The following is a 21,074-nucleotide window of genomic DNA, read 5'->3' on the forward strand; positions in this document are numbered from 1 at the left end:
CTCTGTAATTAAGACTTCCTGCCGCAGCCTTTGAAGTAGGGTGCCGTCAGCAGGACGAGGTGGGGAAATAAAGGTTTTTTTGCAGCTGTTTACCCTTGAGGGACTTTTTGGGATTCTGTACTCTGCCAAGAGAATCGCACTTCAATCGAGTCACGCCATTTATCCTCTACAGCACAGAAAAACAGCGTCTTCCTGTGATGGGGCTCCGTCATGTTTGTTAACATTTCACCTTTTTCTGAGCTCTTTGTTCATACTGACGGTTCACACTCGGTCCCTCAACGGCTGCTCTCTGTGTGCAGGTCTGAACGTTCAGGCTGTTTGCAGCCCATTGCTGTGTAGCCAACAGGCATTCTGACTCCATACAACAGCCGAAAAACTAATCAACTCAGCTATTCATTGGCATTAAGTTTTCATGAATGGCAGGGAATTGCGTGGAGCGAGGCAGCTGACGCGCAGAGGTCGTGGAGGTGCTGGAAAGGGCGGCGGTTGAAAAGGTCACGGGAGCGCAGCGTTAAGTGATTATGATCTGTACAGATGACCGGAGACGTGGAAACCCAGCAGGAGTGGGCCTCTCAGGGCAAAGCCCCTACCAGCCGCCATCTCGGTTTTCATACGGTAGAAATGTCATCGCTGTAACCAATTTAAACCAAGCGCAAAACACATTATCGGAGAAAGGTCGTCTTCAGTACAGTTTGTATGTTGTTATTACAGATCTTAGATTGACGAGGGTATAGATCTTATAATCTGGTTTGATGAAGTGGGCCCAGGAAGAAAGAAAATGTATGCTAATAACTTTAAATTGGTCCATTGCAAATGTTAATGATCTATGACTGTGTGTCCATATATATTACCCCATATCTTTTCTGACATTTGAATTGCAAAATGCACTTCAACAGTATTTATTGTTGGCATTTAGTACATTGATTCTGCTTGTTTTTTTCCACAAATGTTAATGCACCTTTGCAGTAATTTATGCATACAAAAAAAAATTCAATTAAAATTTTGTGCAGCGATAATTGGAACCTCATCTGCAATTGACAAACCTTCATTCCATTATACACCAAATGTTTTGGCAAACACAGTGGCTGTGTAATCACATTCGCAATTACGTCTTTGGTTTTATGTTTATTTCAGCTGACCGGGGATCGCAGATTTTATTATCTATTAAATCCATTGAGGCATCAGGTGGTATCTATTAAAAGGAAATTCACATATTTTTGAATATTAACTTGGTGCATTTCTTTATAAGACTGGAATATATATGTGATGACTACACGGGTAATATTGTGAACAGTGAAACAGACCCACTTTATAGCAGACCAAGCACAGCTCCTTCATGACCAATATAATCACATGCCTACAGGGTTGTCGTCAGGGGAGGGGGGAGGGGAGGCAACCAGGCTCATTGTCCTGTGCCCTGGAAAAAGATGGGGGGGGGGGGGGGCAATGGTCTGTGAACCTGCAAATATTGTCCCAGGCCCAGGAATAATACAATATCATTTTGTCCTGGGAATTCCACCCAGCCGCCCTGTATGCCCACACACTGTGCATTATAGGCTGACTCCACAGTGACACTGCTATTGGCTGACAAACTCAACCACATATACGCGACAAATATCACATGCCGCTTGCACACACCTTTGGGTCACAAGTGAGCGCCTTTCAAATTCAATTCTTATATGTGCTTAGAACTCTCACACAGACACATGCCATGAACTGCAACACTTCACACCTACACTGACCAACACACAAACTCTGCATTTACACATTACTGGCACACAAACTCTATGCTTGTAATCCAGTAAACACCAAAATTCTACACACACACACACACACGCCCCTGTATAGAATTAAACCAGCCGTAATGCAGGAGCATTGCACAAGTTCAAAGACCTGAATCATTTGGAGACTTTGCACAATTTGTTACAATCCTATCAAAGATAATAAGCTGCCCTAATCTTCAAATTTATAGCTTACACAATTCGCCTTTCCACAACTTCTGCATTCAGTAATGTAAAACAGGAATGCGTGACTGAGACAAAGCAGCCCATTATTTTACCTTACAAAATGATTTAAGAGAAACGCTGGAGATAGGGAGTACTCCGAAAAAAGACATTCGTTAAAAAAATAAAACCACAATGGGGAAATTGCATGCCTTTCATAGACAAAACCTCAGGCCCACTTCTTGCAAAATGGCCATTTGTCTGCTTCTCGCACACCTGTTTTTAAGACAAGCTAATTGCAATCACCAGCAGGTGTGCCAGTGGGCTTAATCAGTCACAGATTGAGACTATCAGCAGTTTAAAGCACTCTGAAATTATCAACAAAAACAAAATCCATGTCCCCGTATAACACTGAAACATTTTAGTCACTAAGCGCATTTGCACTGAAGAGGTCTTCATCTTCATAATGACATACCACTTAATCTCTGCTTTAAATAAGCCTGACTGTGATGTAATTTACCTCTGCCACCATTAGGTGGAGCTGATTACGTGACCACCCTTTCACTTTTGCCTGTCTGTCTGTATGTCAGGGTAACTAAAAATGTAACAGGTGGATTTTTTTGGATGACTAGCTTCGTGATAGGGGCAAATACCCAAACTTTACTGTGCTAGAACAAATGTGTCCTATTTGAACTCAGTGCTGGAGCATTAATCATAAAGCACTGCATCAGCAGTATATTTGCATAAGGTAATGCCGCAGTTCCAAAAACTTGTAATGAAAGGAAAGTGTGTTGCCCTCATTCTGCATGAAATTTTCATTTTTCAAAGAATTAAAGAAGACTTCATATTTCTGTGCATTTGGGCTGGGATGATTTAGACTTCAGGGCTTCTTTCTGTGGGCTTGGGCAAAGGTGGCTGGGCCCACTGTTTCACACTGAGATACAGCCTCAGTTGTCGGGCGCCATAAAGATATTAGCGCAATAGAGAATAGCAGCCTCAGAAATCTGGTCGCATTAAAACCATTTTTCAATTAAACGAGGCCTAATTATTTTCCATTTTTTCGCGGGAACCTTGCCATGTCGTGCTTTGCAAAGCACGCTGCGACAACCCCATTGTTACGAGCGCCGTGGCGAAACTGATTGATTGACTGATTGATAGTCGCATTATCTTCCCTGCGGCTCCAATGGTGTCTCTTGGCAGCCGCAGCAGAAGGCTTATTCACAGCTGGCTGTAGAGCTGATGCATTGCTATCTCATCCTGTGTGAGCCAAGACCATTTATTACTCACAGGCAAGGCTGTGGGCAGATATGCCCCTGTCACAGTACAAGGGTGAGGCATTCAAGGGGAACAAGCAAAAAAAAACATGGTACCAGTAGCCACCCTACAGTATATCAGATTCAAAATGCCTGGCCCTGAATAGAATCCTTTTATTTTACACCTTACTTCTGCTGTTTGAAACATACGCAGCATATCCTCCACCCAAAACATCACAGAAATAATCAAAAAGCAAAGAAAGTAAAATTTATTCAGTCTTCTAGTTTTAATAAGAAATCATATCAGGCTGTACACACAAAGTAGCAATGTCAGAAAGTCAAATAAATTTAAAAGAGCAAATAATCCTATACAATATTGACAATTACAGATATAAAACAATCCCTTATTTAGCCGTGTCTCCTGGTTGCGTACTGTTGGTGTTAACACTGTCATGCGTACCATAGTTTTGTTAAACTGGATACAAGCATGAGTGAGTGGGTGTGTGAGTGTGTGTGTCCGTGTTTGTGCGCATATGTGTGCCTGTGCATGTGTGTACGTGCGCGCGTGTGCGTGTGTCCAGTTCTAATAAGGGGAGATGTCAACACAGTGTGGTCCTGGCAGAGTGATTGGCGCTTGTGCCCCTCCAGCACACTCCTCTGCTACATGAATCAGATTCCCCTCTGCCCGTCCTGCGCACCAGTCAGCAGCCGACATGACTGACATGACTCCGTCTTAAGCCTATTACATTATAAATGCAGCGTGTGACAGACAGGCTGGCCGGCTCAGGGTCCCAGAGCAGAGCAGCTTGTTTGCAGCAGGCCCCTCAGGCAGACTCAGGCAAAGCAAGGTTCCCAGAGAGGTCGTTGTAGTGAATGTTCTTATCCCCAGGGGTGGTGATCTTTGCTGTTAGCCACGTGCTCCTGTCCTTTCCCACTGACGGAAGGCATCCAGGTGAATGGACACTGGACACTGGATGGACCGTCACAGACGGTCATAGGCGGTCCACGGCGGGCACTTGGGGCTCCTCAAGGTCCTCCTCCTTTCCAACCCACTGGATGTCTTGGGCGTTCTCCTTCGGCTTGGCGTCGGAGGTGCGGCGTCGGTCGAGCGAGGCGAAGGTGGTGAACTGCACCCTCTTGCGTTTGCTGGTGGGGGAGTGCACGGGCTCGCCCCCGCCGGCCTTGGCCCTGAGGGACCCCATGCAGCCCACGGGGGCCTCGGCCTGGGGCTCGCAGTCGGCCCCCCGGCCCAGGGAGGCCGTCATGTCCGCGGCGGGCGCGATGTCGATGACGGTGGTGCTGTAGCTGTCCTGGGGGGGCGGGGTGCCCGGCACGTTCATCACCAGCTCGGCGTCGGTGCCCAGCCACACCCAGTCGTGCCGGTGCCCGCGCGGCTCCTGGTCCTGCGCGGGGGCCCGCTTGTGCCCGAACTTGACCGCGTAGGAGGTGCAGTTGACGAGGAAGACCAGGATGGCCAGGCAGAAGACCCCCAGCAGGGCGTACATGCCGATCTCCAGGTCTGTGAGGGGGCGGGAGGCCTGCGTCAGGCCATTCCCCTCCTCCTCCTCCTCCTCCCCGGCCTCCTTCTGCCCGGGCACCTCCACCTGGGACGGGAAGCCGGTGTAGTCCACCAGGTTGCCGTGGCCCTTTCCCGGGCCCCGCCCGACGACGCTGCCGTCTCTGTTGCCCACCCCCTCGTTCCCCCCCCCGGCAGTGCTCCCAGGCCTGGTGTTTCCTGCATTCACGATGTTGCCCACATTGCCCCCGGCGCCCATGCCGTCGCCGCCCGTTTCCCTGCTCGCCGCCACGTCCGGCGCGGCCGACCGGGCGGTGGTGGTGACCTTGCGCATGGCGCTCTCCTCGCGCTCCGTCGCCGAGCGGTTGGTCGGGCCCCTCTGGGGCTTCCGCTTGCGTTCGGCGCCGAGCTCCTCGCCGTCGCTGCCGTAGTCGCTGCCGCCGCCGCCGCTGTTGCTACGGTTACTCGGGCGCTGACCCCCGGGCTGGAAGCTTACTTTGAGGGTGCCGCTGCCCACCGCCAGCGTGCTCTTGCGCTTGGACTTCTGGCACGGCTCCGTGATTAAGAGCTCGACCCTCAACAGCGCCCCCTGGCCCTCGCCCTCCGCCACCACCGCCGCCGGGGACCTGCGCACCGACACCACGCCCTCGTCCAGCGACGTCACCGCCAGCGTGTAGCAGCTGGGCTCGTAGATGTCCAGGGGCGTCAGGGAACCGTCGCTGAACTGGATCCAGGAGCTGATCACTGCTTCCTGGGAAAGAAACAAAATGAACGCTCCACGCATATGCTAATGCAATTTACCCACTTCAAATGAGGCTAAATGTGGATAATGGGAATACTTGAGTTACTTGAGCAAGAGTTTTTTTTTTTTCCATGGTTTACTTTATGTGATGTCATTATCATGGTCTGCATTTTTGCATTCAGTGCTTATGAGACTGCCTTTAAAACTACCAGTGTTTTCAGAACTTACCGAACAACGGTCACACTAACACTGTTATTCACTTTTTTGCATGCAAATCAGGAAGGAATCATAAAAGGGACAATAACCATCAGCAATTATAATCACCAATGATGATCGTTAAGAATGTACCACAGACTGCCATATAGAGAGAAAGGTCACTGTATGCCAAAGATTTCACATTGATGAAATAGACTCATCATATCATTACGTCAAAAGAATCACTTCATCATATATACATAAGTCATATCATTGAGAGTGAAAGGTCACTGAATGGCAAAGGTTTCGCATCAATGAAATGAAATCATCATATTATCGTAGCAATCATTTCACCACAGATAAACATTTAATCATGTAAAAGAATAGCATAAATGCTGGTATGCAAAGGCTTAATGAGTCCGTATAAGCTGAAATATTCTAATGGATATATTTCTCATTCTCTTAACTGAGAATGTTTATCATGGTATTGAGCCAGTACAGAGGTCAGGCATTTGATGGTTTCCATCATATTTTCAAAGCATGCTGAACTGGCTACCACAGCTAGTCTGTTCCTGCTAGATACCTCCTGTATTCTTAGCTCTAAAATGTTATTGCCGTAGCTCTCTTTGCTGGCTTGTTATGAAAGGGTGTGGTTGAATGCCAACAGTTACAACACAATCACATGATGTTACTATCCAAAACATTCCAGGATAAGTAATTACTGTACAGTGGATGGAAGGCAGGAGCTGACCATCTGGTTTGTATGTAGAACATCTGTGACAGTACCCTCAGTTGACTGGCAGGCATTAATCACTTGCATGCAAACACTGTAATCCGGCTTTGACCGTTTTTCCATTTATGAGGCAGTACCTGTTTAGATCTTTGCAGCACTTCCTGCGTGGTAGCCGTGGCAACGATGGCCCTGTTACTTCCTGGGCTGAGCTGCAGGGAGAGGGAGAGGCCAGAGACCAGCTGCACACCCAGCTCTGTGATGGTCACTTTGTCATCCAGCACCGTCACTGTCTTCTCAGCCAGGATGGAGTCTGATAGGGGGGACATCACCTGATCCATCATGCAAACACACACACAAAATACACAATCATGAGCCTACCTGGGCTTGTCATTTACTTAAATCCTAGAGCAAGGCTATTCAACTGGGCCCCAGGGGCCAGTTGTTGGCTTTCATAGATGAACTCTTGGCTCTCTCAACGAGAAAGAAAAAAAAAACATTCAAAAGCTTCAGAAATCGTGAATGTGCCCTCATCTACATTTCCACAGTGTCTCCATAGCTTCCATTGTGGAATAACAAAAATGACTTCTGTACCACATTTAAATATAACATGCCGGAAGAAGTTGATGAGGAACCCTGGTTTAGACATACAGGGTGATACACAGACAGAGAGGCCAGGTCCCAGTTCAGACAACACAGCCACGGGTTCGATGCTCAGTCCCTGACTGGAGTCCGCGTTACCAAATTTACCTGGACGGTGGTGACCCCGAAATCCCGGCCAGACAGCACCCTCCCCGCCTGGAGCCGGGCGACGAGCGGGTCCCCCACCTTCAGGAAGTAGCGCACCAGCTTGGTGACGTCCACCTGCCAGTCCTCCCCCAGGAAGTAGGCCAGCTGCTCGCGCGGCTCCGACCGATCGGCCACGAAGTGCGTGAGCACCCGGACCAGGGCGTGCTGGAACTGCAGCATGCAGCCCTTCCCTTTGCGGTCCTCCTCTTCCTCGCTGTCCCAGCCGGTTCTGAGGTCAAACACGACAGAGGCACTCGGCACCGACCAACACGCCACAGAGAACATTGAAAATGCTCGCTCCCCAGATTCCTGTCCTCTCTTTCCCTTGTGCCCTCCACCTCAGTTCGATCCCAGAAATGATTCATTTCTGCATCATACACTGGCAATGGTATTAAAGAGGGAAGCTGTAGCTTTTGTGTCATCATAATTCTCATCTGAAATTTCAACGTACGCTAAACTGACCATTTTTTAAAAGCATGTCTACTTTGGATAACCCTGTAGGCTATATGTCTGAAGGGGTAAGTGCTTGATTGTGCGCTTGGCAGGGGGCCATCTGGCAGGCCCTACCTCTTGCTGGCCACGATGGGCACCCTCCAGCCCTTGATCTGGCTGAGCTCGGAGTCGGACACCTCGATCTGCAGGGGGAGGCGGGGGATCCACACGGTCATCTCCAGCTGGGCGCTCAGGTAGCTGTAGGTGAAGTTCACCGCCATCTTGACCTTGCCCCTCATCTCCTTCCCGTTCACGAAGACGTAGTCGCACCTGTCGGACACCTGAATGGGAACAGGGAGACCCGCAGGAAACCCATTAAAACGAGATGCTGTTTTCACGAACATTATGTTTAGCTTGTTTTGAGTCGAAACGTTGCTATATTTAGGCCTAGACTGACTGCTGCGCCTGCAGACACCAAACATCACTCAACACATTATACCCATCAGACTGCATGAACCACCCCTTTGCCCTTGATTATCTTACGTACCGGACTTGTTATGCGCACAGTCGCTTTTGTAAATAGACAGCTTCATGTTTTATTTTTACATCAACAAAATGAAAATGAGATGATTATGCCCTTTAAATTGCTCGCAGATTGTACTGTAGTAACATTGGATGGGCAATGAATGGAAAATAAGGACATAAAGCTCAAAACACTTCTTAATTGAGCACAAGACAAATATTTTCAAATGCTTTAATAAACTTAAATTGCACAAGCGCAGCTGGGTGACTGAGGTAATGCAGTCAAGCAGAGGTAATAAACTGGAAGACACTGAACGCTAGGCTAAACCGCCATAATGAGTTATCGCCGAGACTTTCCGTTAATTTAATAAACTGCGCCGCATTAAACATCAATCCTTTGCAGTGAAACTCATTTGTTGAATTTCAATTCCTGATGTCACCTTGCTGAGTTTCTGGGTGCTTCTTAAAAGAAAAAAAAAGGAAAAAAAAAAATCAGAACGCTTTCAAATTGCCAAAAGGCATTCTCTGCTGTGCACCAACCCAGTCAATATTCCATTCTTTAATCAATATGATAATTTACAGATGATTGACTTTCTGCTGTTACTGTCACCACCACTCCCCCCCCCCACCCACCCCCCAGGTGCTCGAATGAGCTGAGGGGACAGGCTATGACTTTGACTGAGGACTCAAGGAGGAATGCTGCTGTAGACTTTTCTCCCAGCCATTCCAAGCCTCGGCAGTCACAAAATGGGTGGTCACAGTCGCACGGTCGCGGTGTTGAGAGAACCTCAGGGGATCCTGCAAGCCGTTGTGTTTATGATGAGTGCGTTAAGCCTTTCACAGGGATAACACCGGCTTCAGTATTTTCCAGAGAGCCTGGGAAGTCTCTAAATCTGACCTGGATAAAAGATTAATGACAAATTCCTAGCAGTGGTGGGTGGTGGGTGGGGAGTGGGTGCTGGATGAGGAGTTTGAAGGAAATCTCTAAGAAAAATAACAACATGACAATACTCGATGATAAACACTTTCTGCCAATGACAAGATCCATTACATATGCTACGTACACAGCTTCACAAAGCTTGGTAAAAACATCAGGAACAGGCGGATTGCTACCTTCCCTCCCTTGAGTATGACACTTGCCACCTCGAAGCAAGCAGCAGATTGTATGGTGGCTAGCCTCACTTGTCAGGTTCATAACCTTACTACAGGAGTGTCTGAAGTCAAGACAACAGGGTGGCTAATTGCTGATTTGAGAGCCCAGATTACAATAACAGTTACTACAACTGTTTTGCTTCTAATTGCTCTCATAAAGAATATACTGTCCAGCTAGCCATTTTTTACAAAATGGAATGGGTGTACTCCTAGATACCCAAACTTGCACAGCAAAAATAGTACAGAGAAGATAGTTTATCTTCTGTGTAAGCAGGGATAACACTGGGACAACATAGGGATAACTAGTAAACAAAGGCATGGCGAATCAAATCCGAAAGACTGATGTTAGAATGACAGCTACAACCTCCGCCGCGCTGATAGCGAGATGCGATCTTTACGGGTTGCGTGCGGGGTGCACACAGCTACGCGAGCGGGGGGACAGGGATGACAGTTCGCCGTTACACGCCGTCGTTCGTCTCTGACAGCTCCGACTCCCGGCCTCATTAATTTCACGTCCCGTCTCGGCAGAGTTTACTTCCAGGCGCTCCCCTCTCGGCTCCCCCATTACAGGCGTAATTAATGGAAAGCGCCGGCGTGGAGGGACTCGGTACACAAACCCCCGGGGCTTCACTCGCGGCGGGCCGCCAAGCCATTGTCTAATAGAGAGGTAAAATTAACTTTTTCGGCGAGGCTCCAGCGGCAGTTTTTATTTTATTTCATTTTTTTAACTGAAATAAGAATTGCGGGGGTTGCGTGCGGCTTGTAGTTCAGCCTGCGTATAAAATAAGACTGTAGTGTTTGCACCAGGATCTTTTCTGTACGATGTTCAAAAATGAGAGTGAATCATCACACAGTAGGAGTTACTGTGAACCTGGATTTATATAGGAAACTTATGATATGTGCTACCAGTGATTACTGGGCCCATATGCTAGCTAGTTAGGAGAGTTTATTCTAAGTGCTGTACTTTTCTACAAAAAGACTTTATTTTTATCACATAGAAGATCAAAATCTGTTTCCCTCGAGCTCTTTACAGTCTCCAGAATACACTCAAAGGCACGCCTGCCTGAATTGCCAATTTTCTGTCATTACTGCTTTATTACATTTTATGGGCTGTGAAATATAAATCAAAAGGCCTAATGTATTCGGCCTACATCAAATCCACAAACTTGAACACCTGCAAAGCAGCCGAGGCAACAGTATAAGCCAGTCCTGTGTTACAAACAGACCAGAAAGTGCCCTGGCTCCTCACGGAGAGACTCGATCGGTCTCAAATTTGGCCGGTGTCAATTCTCCCGCCGCGAGACAGCGGCTATCCGCTAACAGTGGCACGCCTGGAAGCTACGCCCCGTTAGCCACGCTCACCGCTAGCGAAAAGCCTTTCGTTTCTCCGCAGGGGGCGGTATCAAATAATATTCCGTAAAGGTTTCCTTCAAAGACATTAGCGTTTTGATGCGCTGATGCAAAATCTGATAGGACTCCAAAGAACACTTCTCAGCAAGGTACAAGAAGCACCACTTCATGATTTACACAAAGTGACTGAAGTATACACTGGCTATAATACCGTATGACAAATTGTGCCTTTTAACTGCTGTTTCAATATGAAGGCTCGGAATGTGTGAATTCCAGGTCATGCTGAACATTTTATAAACATTCTCCTTGTTTTCCTTTCCAAGTTAAAATTTACAAGTGGCTGTGTATGTAGAAGGCACTTCAATGAACTATACTAAGGTTCATTCACTTTGCAATTTGTCATATTGCTGGATATTTCTAAACTGACATTGCCGTGGACAGATATTATTATGTATTGCATTCTGATTGATAGACATATGTACAAAGTAAATAAAATGCACAAGACAGGAAGGCCAGCATTGTTTAATTATGTTGTCTCTGCAGAATGTCTTCTGAGAAACACTAAACATTGTACAGTTGCTAGAGCAAGATACTGTATATGAAAAAAAGCTCTTCTGTTGGCTCAAGATAATCACTGTGTATCTGGGTTACTGGAATGCTGCCACTGAGTCCTTTGAGCAAACATGCATCATCATCTTCAATCAAGTACTGCATTATGTGCGAACTACACCATTTCAGCCATACAGTACTTAATGAGCCTGACAGACAAATACTACCGAGGGACTAGTGGTACATCGCACCAAATTTATTGCTGATAAAAAGTGTCATGAAAGTATGTCAATTTTGACTTTCTCATATTTCAGTTCCTGTCACTACCAGGGTGGTCACTTCATGTACAAGACTCTACACTCATTGGTATACTGTAATAAAAAGAAAACGAGACAGAACACCTTTAAAAAGCAGCTGTTCATTCTCTGGTTCCTTCTGGAAGAGAAGCAGATTGATGCAGATTATGTTATGCTATCAGGTGTAGCATAGTACACGGAGTTTGTGAAAGAGAAAGCGTGCTCATTCCTTTTCTGATGCTAACAGACAGAACAAGCCTGTTATTCCCAGTAGCACGTACACTGTGCAGAAACTGTTCACCTGTCCATATCAACTCCGTGTGTCTCATTCCTCCTTGTTGGTTGCAGTGTGGAACACAGCTCTTGCATTTTCCCCCTGCTAACTGAGACAGCTACAGCTTTGGCTTTGTTTAATCAATCCTAATATTGCCTTACACTGAGGTACAACCCAATAAATAAATAAATAAATAAATGCATATTATTCCTCTATAAAAGTGCACCGCTCATTCATGTAAGAAACCTCGTTTCTTTTTTCAGCTAAAATCCCTGACATTTTGGCTGTCAGATGGTGTGATGATGAGTCACTCAAGCGTTCTTGCAGAAAATGCAGAGAAACACGAGGCGTGCACCAGATCAGGCGCATTAGCACGCAGATGAGTGCACTGCAGTCCTCCTTCTTTGTTCCCCAACAGCTGCTTCTACATTACTTAAGAGGATTACACTCAATTAATACAGCAGGATAGAAGGGCGCAGACATGGCAGAGTGTGCACAATTAACCATGCCACTACTAGAGTGTTAAAGTTAGCATTTTTTGGTAAAATGCATACGTTAGGATAACATTTGCTTTGACCTGGAAGTACTTTTCATAGCCTTGAGATTGCATTGTAATGTGTTACTTCATATGGTGTGTTGTAGGACAGGAGTAGGCAACACTGATCCAGGAGTGCCAAAGATGTTTTTCTAGTTTGCTTCATCCAAATCCTTAACTAGATGAAGGCTTCATGAACGTAGGCGACCTTGAGCTGGAGGGACAAAGAATTTCACCATTCAGACTGTGAAAATGCAAGCTCAGTACTGAGCTTCCATCAAACTGTGCAATCAATTTTGGAGAGAGCAAACAGAAATATCTTTGGCACTACAGGACCAGAGTTGTCTACCCTTGCTGTAATATATGCTGCATCATCTTTCAAGGTAAGATTAATTGGTAAGGATGGCAATGGTATGTATTGTGAGTTTGGGGTTTGCCCTGTGAAAACAGTACAGTTGCATTATTGTAGGGAAGATTAAGAATGGTGAAGATGTCGACAGAGCTCCTTTAACAGAAACAGCATTCAGATGAACACAGCTCCAGCTGTTTACACAGCTTGCTGTACGGTTTCCTTTACTTCAGCATTCTGAGAACAGCCTATTGCATTGGGTTGGATTTGTTTGTATATTTGTATATTGTTAGACTTCAAGTAGTAAGAAAGTAGGAGAAAGTCACTGTAGTTAGGTCAGAGTTCTTGTTGGCAGCATTATGCAGTCTAATTAATGACTTAAACTGATTAAATCTTTCTTTTTTTACCATATCTGTGCTCAGCCATGCAGTTTAATTTTTGTTGATTCTACTGCTTCATGACATGTCATATTGCACATTCATGAAGAAATTATCTGTTTCATAAAGAACACATAACCCAGGTTCTTGGGGCAACTATAGGGGTGGAGAATTTTGAAAAGTGTAGGCACGCATCAAGTTCTTGTTCTGAAAACTTACAACCTTCTGGCCTGTTTTCTGCTTCGTCGCAGTCGCTTGGTATCAGGTAATTTTCCCTCAGTAACGACGTTCCACTGCGACTAGCTGGCTCAAGGAGGGCAACACTTTCAGGAGAAACTTTTTTTTACTTTTTTCTTCTTCAGAGTGGCACTCAGGGTTATCAATCTCAAACAGACAGTAAACTTAACCATTACTTTCTGTCCCTGGGTCAACTCGGTGTGTAGTCACAGAGGAGAGGAGAAATGTCAGCGCATGTAAAGTTCCGGTTTGTTCTGCGATGTGGAAGAGGGAGAGCAGTGAGGTGGCTCTGATAAGACGTCCCCCTGCCCTCGCTGCCTCCTGCCTCCTGCCTCCTGCGTATCAGCCTTAGGCCAGTGAACTGGCATGACGGCTCTCACAAAACCGGAACCCTTCCCCTTTTCCAAAACCACCATTTCCCATTTCCCAGTCTATGTGACAGGACGGTATCACTTTAAATCTGGAGCACTTCCACGCAAACTTATGAGTTTGGTGGCAGTGATGACACCAAACTCCTCTTGAAGTGGTGCACAATTGCATGGGATTTGTCCTTCACATAGAGCTCTGTTTCGTCTCCTTGATCGCATCCGCCATTAACAAATGTGAAAGACAAATAGGCTAGACGTCCTACCTTCAGGATGTCCTCGTTGGTCGACCGGCAGTCTGTGAACTCGGAGACGTCAGTGACAGATCCATCCTGCTCGACTGCCACCGTCCTCACTGGCACCGTAACCCTCTTCCCGGTTAGCACCGCTGTGTTTAGGATCTCTGTGTCCTGTAGGGGGCAGCACAGAGCGCACACCGTTCAGTGAGAGAAAGATGGCTTATGCCCCGGCATACAATGCAAGTATTCCTTTTCACACCTCAGGCACCAGCTCACTGAAGACAAAAGCCTGATCTAAGACAAGCCACATGCATGTTCTAATTAATATCAACATCAACTGCCACAGTTAATACAGAATGCCTCTTATTTGACACCTACTTCCTATACACAATCACCAATAAAGACACCATACTGTGCATTCCCAGGCTGTACTACGACTAATATCAAATACATATGACCAGCACACATTCCTGTATAACTCTAGTGAGAGTTGCATTAATCCAGCTATTTTGCCAAACACAAGGATCTAACTCGGCACCTACTCCTATACTGTCACATACAAGAACTTATTTAAACACTACAGTGATAAATAATGGTATTACTGGGCAAATATCGTCTATTGCAAAATCAATTAGGATTGATTAAACAAAGCCTGAGCTGTAGCTGTCTCAGTCAGCAGGGGGAAAGGCAAAAGCTGTGTTTCACACTGCAACCAACAAGGAGGAATGAGATACACGGAGTTGATATGGACAGGTGAACAGTTTCTGCACAGTGTACGTGCTACTGGGAATAACAGGCTTGTTCTGTCTATTAGCATCAGAAAAGGAATGAGCACGCTTTCTCTTTCACAAACTCCGTGTACTATGCTACACCTGGTAGCGTACTATAAATACAACGAGGGCCAGTCTATGTTGTGAACAAGAAACTGCTTCAACAGACACTGATACATCCCCACTGGTGTTACACGTGACATTTTGTGATTCCCAGCTTTCTTCCCCAGAAAATGTTCTTTCTCCATAAAGTTTTACATACTTATATAATTTATGTGATGAGCACTAATCATGGGACAGTTATGACACGTAAAACACGTTTTTTTCTTCCTCAGAATTCTACGCATCCACATTCATTCATATTTGTTTATGACATACAGAAGCCGATTAAACAAGAGCAATGTTCTTTGCATTGATCGGATTGCGGAAACCCCTTGAACCGGAGCGGACACCTGTGCCGTTGCCGGCCATGTTGACAACAGGGCTTACTGTTGCTTTCCGGGTCACTGGATCCATATGCACCCGCATTGTCCTGAAGATTTAAGAGTCGCTTGAATGAATGGGAGGGACGCGTTACTACGCGGGGGCCCTGCATGGGCCCTTTCTCCCTGTGACTCTCACCGCTAAACTCCCATCAGGATCACACATGGGTAGTTCAATGGCTATTTTGCGCTGATCACCATAGACGCAATCTGTTGTGCGAGGGTGGGAATGAATCCTAACTGAATTCTAACTGCCGTTAGGATTCACATCCTAGAAGGCAGGACCAGTGGGCAGAAGCAGAGCTGCATTTTAATACTTCCTCTGGCCCCATAATAACAATTCGATGGTAATTGTGGCCAGCCACATGACCACCGATGCCAGAAAAAAGCTCAAAACTTTCAACACAATCAGCCAGTGCATTGACCATTATCACCATGGTTTACACAGTGGCATGAACCCTTCTGTGGTCCCGGTCAAGACACAAAGGATATTACATTTTTTCCCTTGCCTAAAATATATCTTGCCAATCACAGTGAAAGAGTTCTTTTTCAGCTTTCGGGATGATAAATATATGCTGAAAGGTATTCATCCTTGCATAAAGTTAGTAAATATAATGCGTACTGTAGGTTTTGTAGAACATGGCCGAGAAGATGTATAATTGGGTTCGAATGAGATTAAACCTATTTAATAACTAGACACACTCTTCATTACTGATGTTACCAATGCCTCAGGTTCTCATCAAGCAATATTCCAAATCTAATATAACAAAACAGATCTGCTCTAATGTTACCTTCGAACAGCACTCAAATAAAATTCAACCTGGGTTTTAGATGACCATGTTACATTACTTAAGAACATATACAATATAAAATTATGGGAGGAAGGAATAAGATGTGTAAATTTAATTAAAATTCAAATTAAAGTTCAATGAATGTTTTGCTGTTACACGAGTATTAAATAATACCATGGGAAAAGAAATATGTGGCTAGAAGTGCTGAATTTTATCACCTCTCAAATTTTGCTCTTGAAATTATATCACAATAGATTTGAATAGAGCCCTTCAACAATGAGTATTAAATCATATACTTAGAGGGCGAGTCTACATAAGCAAATCACTGAGTTAATTAGACAATACAATAGGATGCAAATTATATGGTACATAAACATCTCCCATTCTCCCAATTCAAGTCACTTGAGAGTTTACAAGCAAAACACAGTACGAGCAAGAGTTTATCATCAAAATTGCACAGTCAATTTAAATACATTATGAGATATTCAAATTGAGCTTGACAGCATCCTCCATGAAAACAAACTAAATAATGGAGATAAAGATCAAGGACAGAGTTCAGTAGCTGGCCTCCTTTTGTCTTAAGAAAAAAAAAATGCACACTGTCCTCAAAACAGCCTCGGTTATAATGGTTCAGATGAAGGGTAGATCAGGCTACATTCTTGAAAAAAACATCTTTAATCATGAACATTTCTATGGAGAACGGGAGCGAATCTGATTTCTCCTTTATGTCCTTATCTTTCTATTACCTAATCCATATGAGAATTTTTCTTTCCTTTGGTGCCTTTAGTCAGATTTGACTTGAGGTCCACCACTTCATTGTTCTCTTTAAATGTAGGTGGGAGACAGAGGTTCAGGTTATTTTCTGTTTTCTGTTCAGGGTGACTCATCAGAGTAACTCTCACACCTTGGGGGCAGATCAAGCACCAGGCCCAGAAACTGGGACAAAGCTACAATACACACATCATTTCCAGACACTGATAAGTCGCCAGCAGTATAAATCAAGCATTCCGTGTCAGGAATTTTGATTTGAAAACATGAAACACAAAAGAAATAATCAAACAAACTGTCCGCTGATGGGTACATATTCTGATCTTTTTTCAGGTAAATAGCCAGCCTATATACTAAGGACAGGTGTCAAAAACACAGTTATTATTCAGTGGACAGACACAATGTTGACTTTCCATAATTCCAGCCTAAGGAATGAGGATTTTCTTAAAGTAAAACAACTTTGAAATGTCAGAGTATCATGGGGACTAAGACTCCTGTATTCCTCTTGGACTGAAGTGCAGAGATTTCCCATTTCTGAGTTTTGAGCAAGGGGGAAGTAACAAACTCAGATTCCATTTTTGAAAATTGCATTGCTGACAAAAATCTGATTGCAGCACTTACTATCATGTCTAGCCCATTGCAAGATCTCCCTGTTCTCTCAACAACTACAGCTGAAAGGAACATTCTGCTGATCATAACAGCACACAACGCGGATAAAAACCATAATACAAATTGCTTCACAGATTTCTGAGCATATTCAGCGATGAGATTATTTCACAGATTAATTGTAGGACGTTAAACACAAAAGAGAGGGAAAAGACTGCTGTACAACACAGCAGTAAACATTTGAAAAGCAGGGAAAAGGGCAGATGGGTCAGACTGATGCCTGAACTGGGAAGCAAACACTGGTAGAAAGATAGAGAGCTGCGATTGGCTTAGCTGATCTACATCACAGATAGCACAGCACTTCAAGCACATCCAATCTGCTCTGGAAATCAACAGCGTAAGGGATAAGTGTTTGACCTATACAAACAGCCTGGACTTTATACAAAGTCACTTGAATTATTAATCACAGTAAAAGCTCAACGAGCCAGAGAAACAGGGGTACAAGGATAATTAATATACATCAATAACAACTCTCATGAGGTCCAGAACATTAGAACCTGCCCTGATGGTGAGAATGAATTGGAGACATGTCAGATGCCAGGGTTCCGTGCTCACCGTTACAAGTGGAGCCAGGCCCACAAAGTCCCTTTGAGTGGTGTAGATCCTCATGGTGCCCTCATGGCCCGCCTTGGCCTTCCCTGGCAACTCCAGCCGCCACGTGATCACTTGGCTCTCAGAATGCCCACTGAGTTCCTCGGCTTCAAAGTCCAGCTGCAGGATCTCCCTCAGGTTGCCCTCCAACCTAGAAGTAGAGATGGGAACTGCATATCTTTAGCGGGGAAAGAGCAGATAGCTGTAGGAGGGAACATTGTATAAAATTGCTTCTATAAAAGTCTGTTTCCTGGACTGTTCTGTTCTAATTCACTTACGACTGGGCACATTCGGAAGCATTTCAGTTCTCTTGGAACCATCTGGTAATGACTTGCCGTTTTCATAAAATGTCCCTCGGTGCTGATCACAAAGAGTTTGGAGTCCTTCTGCGTCAGTGCAAAATTCCCAGATTGGACATTTAATCATTCCTTGGTTTAACTTGCTGCAGAAATCCCTCCTTCTCCACCCTGGCTGATGTTTATTGAGTGCTGTTCCACAGAATGGCCACCTTATATCCTGCATCACCCTTGAGTGTATAGCACCCGAGTGGGTGCTGTAAATCCCCATTGCAAAGTGTTCTGAGAGCCTAAAATGTTCAATATACTGTACATTCAATACATTATTTGAATCCATTACAGAATAAAGCCCTATTCGCATGGGACTAGTATTACCTGGGGACCTCTAGTAACTTGTAATAATTGCGGAGGTCGTCTGTGATCTTAATCCCGTGCGAATCTGCCATGTCCGTAATTTGTAAAGTAAAAATTCCACCGCAAATTACCTACCATATTTCGCCAAACACAGAGGTCATATGATAATACTAGTCCCGTGTGAATCAGAATCTCGGTGATTTGGGGTCGTATTTTACTGTTAAGCAGAGCAGAGCCTTGACATTTTCAATCATATCCTGGGGGATAATGTCAGTAAATTCTAGTAAAATACAGACTTTGTTTACCCCGTGTGAATGGGCCGCACAAAACACAGACGTGGGGGGGTAATTTCTAAATCATATAAGGTCCCCAGGTAATACTAGTCCTGTGCGAATAGGGCTTAAGACAAATGTTTAGTTGTGCGCATAACAGATTAAAGGCAACCAAGGCAACCAACGGAAGGCAAGTCAATGGGAGGTCTCGTGCTGGTAATGGGACTGGTATAGCGAATGTAAAGTCTGTCAATACTAGTACTATCACTACTGCTACTACTGCTGCTGCTGCCTTCTACTACTCGTATGACCACTACTACTACTACAAATAATAATAACAATAATAATAATAAGTAACAGTAGTAGTACCATTGCCTCAGTAGCCTCTCATCTGTTATCTTCATATCCATCCATTTGTCTTTACCCAACAACATCCCACAGGTGTCTTAAACCCATCCATACAACATTCAGTTCATCCTCTCTTGATTCAGTCAATCTATCTAACATTTTCAAACTATTTCCGTCAATAAAAATACAATTTCATTATTCTGCACGTACCTGGTAGAGACTGATCCACAAACTGCTATCAAAATAATGCATTATATCTACATCAGGTAATGAAAGATTACATCTACACCATCATTCGTTCATTTGCGCAAATGTACCATTATAATTAGTGTCTGTCACCACATTTCCTCAACAAAAGAAGGCTTTATCCACAGGCAGAGTTTCCCCATTGAGCTAAAGTAACCTAGGATTAAAGTGCATGTACCTCACTGCAATGTCTAGCAATCATGGAATGTGATCTGACGTGCACTCGGTGGATGTGAAAAGTCAACTATGGAGATTGAGGAAGGACTCTCTCCCCCCTCCAGTCCCATCTCATCTCATCATTCCGATTCTTCTGAAGCTCATTACGTCTGAGAGACTATTTAGAATCCATCTGTGTTGCAGATCATGCACAGGGCTAAAGGGCAAAAGGTACCATCTCACATTTCCAGTGTGCACCGTCAGTTTCACAGTAATAATACAATCTGCTCCATTCGGTATATAATGCTTTGAATGGGATGCAGGATCTGTGTTAATCTGATGAATCATCCCAGAATCTTTCAGCAAGCAGGGAGCTCTTAAGCCTTGTGGTTGAGCTATAAGAATTCAGGGGAATTGTTTTAAAAGCTTAAGTAGGTCAAGCCATATATAGGGGGTCAGTAGAGAAGTAATGGGAGGATGAGGTTGACCAGTCTTTTTCTGATTAAGACTGGGGAGGGACTGGGATCATTTTGTAGGATGATCCTGATAACTCCCAGACTTCCCACTCTACTGTAGAGATGGCACACAGAGCCTAGACTTAATTTGCTACGTCAGTATTTTACTTAACTTTATTGAGAAAATGTCATACAAATTAAACTTAACTCAACTTAACATCTTACTGTTTTGTAATCACAAATCGTTTAGGATTATTTAGTTTAGCATTATCAGATTCTAGATCCTGGTAGCCCTACATGGCATAGTAAAGTACAGTCAAAATTAAGGTCAGAAAGTACAATATAGAGCTGCATGAGTAAGTTGCCTTGTACCATTTTTCTACCATACAGCCATGTTTCTAGCATACAGTTAAACTCATCCTGTTAGCATAAGTATGCAGTGGAGGTGTACAGATGCTTAATTTTTCATACTAACATTATTCCAGAGAACAAAAAAGCACAACTGCACCCAGATTAAAAATATGATGGGTTGTTGTCACTAAGTGGTTGACATTGCTGCACATTACCGTAATACTTACATACAGTATTACATAAATATCACAAACACAAAAGGGCCAAGGGGCACAAAATGGGCTTGCAGTAACACCCATCAGAAAAGCCTCAGCAGGGAGCAAAACAGGCTGCATATTATTTTAAGATGGATTAACTCAACATTTACACTCCAAACTGTGCAGATCAACATGTATCGCACGAGGACCTATTTTATGGTCACCATGAGGTCATCCAAATCTGTTATGGCAGCGTCCTTGTTAAACTGGCAACAGCTTCCCTTCTTGGCTTAGTATGAAGTAAAATGAATGACAACCAGAAATAGCTGAATTCAATTGCTTCCCATTTGCTTACAAGCTATGTGCCATTGCTCCCCTTTACATAGTTTTACAGTACATCCTGTCAGGCAATGGACAAAGTGCCAGTAGGCTCAATAGCTGGGTACTGTAGCCAGACCTCTATCATTTATTGTTGACTATCATTTA

At 44.5% G+C, this 21,074-nt stretch overlaps 1 protein-coding gene across 3 annotated transcripts in view; it reads right to left on the reverse strand.

The window, feature by feature from the left end:
* Positions 1-3,393: 3,393 nt before the first annotated feature.
* The window catches only part of LOC118206445 (transmembrane protein 132C), a 126,810-nt gene continuing 109,129 nt past the window's right edge, over positions 3,394-21,074 (reverse strand). For 2 of the 3 annotated variants that reach the window (XM_035379190.1, XM_035379188.1), the window contains 6 exons: positions 17,878-18,064; positions 13,873-14,016; positions 7,736-7,941; positions 7,130-7,397; positions 6,520-6,711; positions 3,395-5,463 (listed from right to left, as the gene is read on the reverse strand). In XM_035379190.1, the coding sequence (XP_035235081.1) occupies positions 4,189-5,463; positions 6,520-6,711; positions 7,130-7,397; positions 7,736-7,941; positions 13,873-14,016; positions 17,878-18,064 (2,272 nt within the window). In that variant the 3' untranslated portion in view covers positions 3,395-4,188. Of the gene's footprint in view, positions 5,464-6,519; positions 6,712-7,129; positions 7,398-7,735; positions 7,942-13,872; positions 14,017-17,877; positions 18,065-21,074 lie in introns of all 3 variants that reach the window. The other variant, XM_035379189.1, reaches the window with a different exon arrangement.

The sequence above is a fragment of the Anguilla anguilla genome, chromosome 10 (assembly GCF_013347855.1).
Source record: "Anguilla anguilla isolate fAngAng1 chromosome 10, fAngAng1.pri, whole genome shotgun sequence".
Taxonomy (NCBI): domain Eukaryota; kingdom Metazoa; phylum Chordata; class Actinopteri; order Anguilliformes; family Anguillidae; genus Anguilla; species Anguilla anguilla.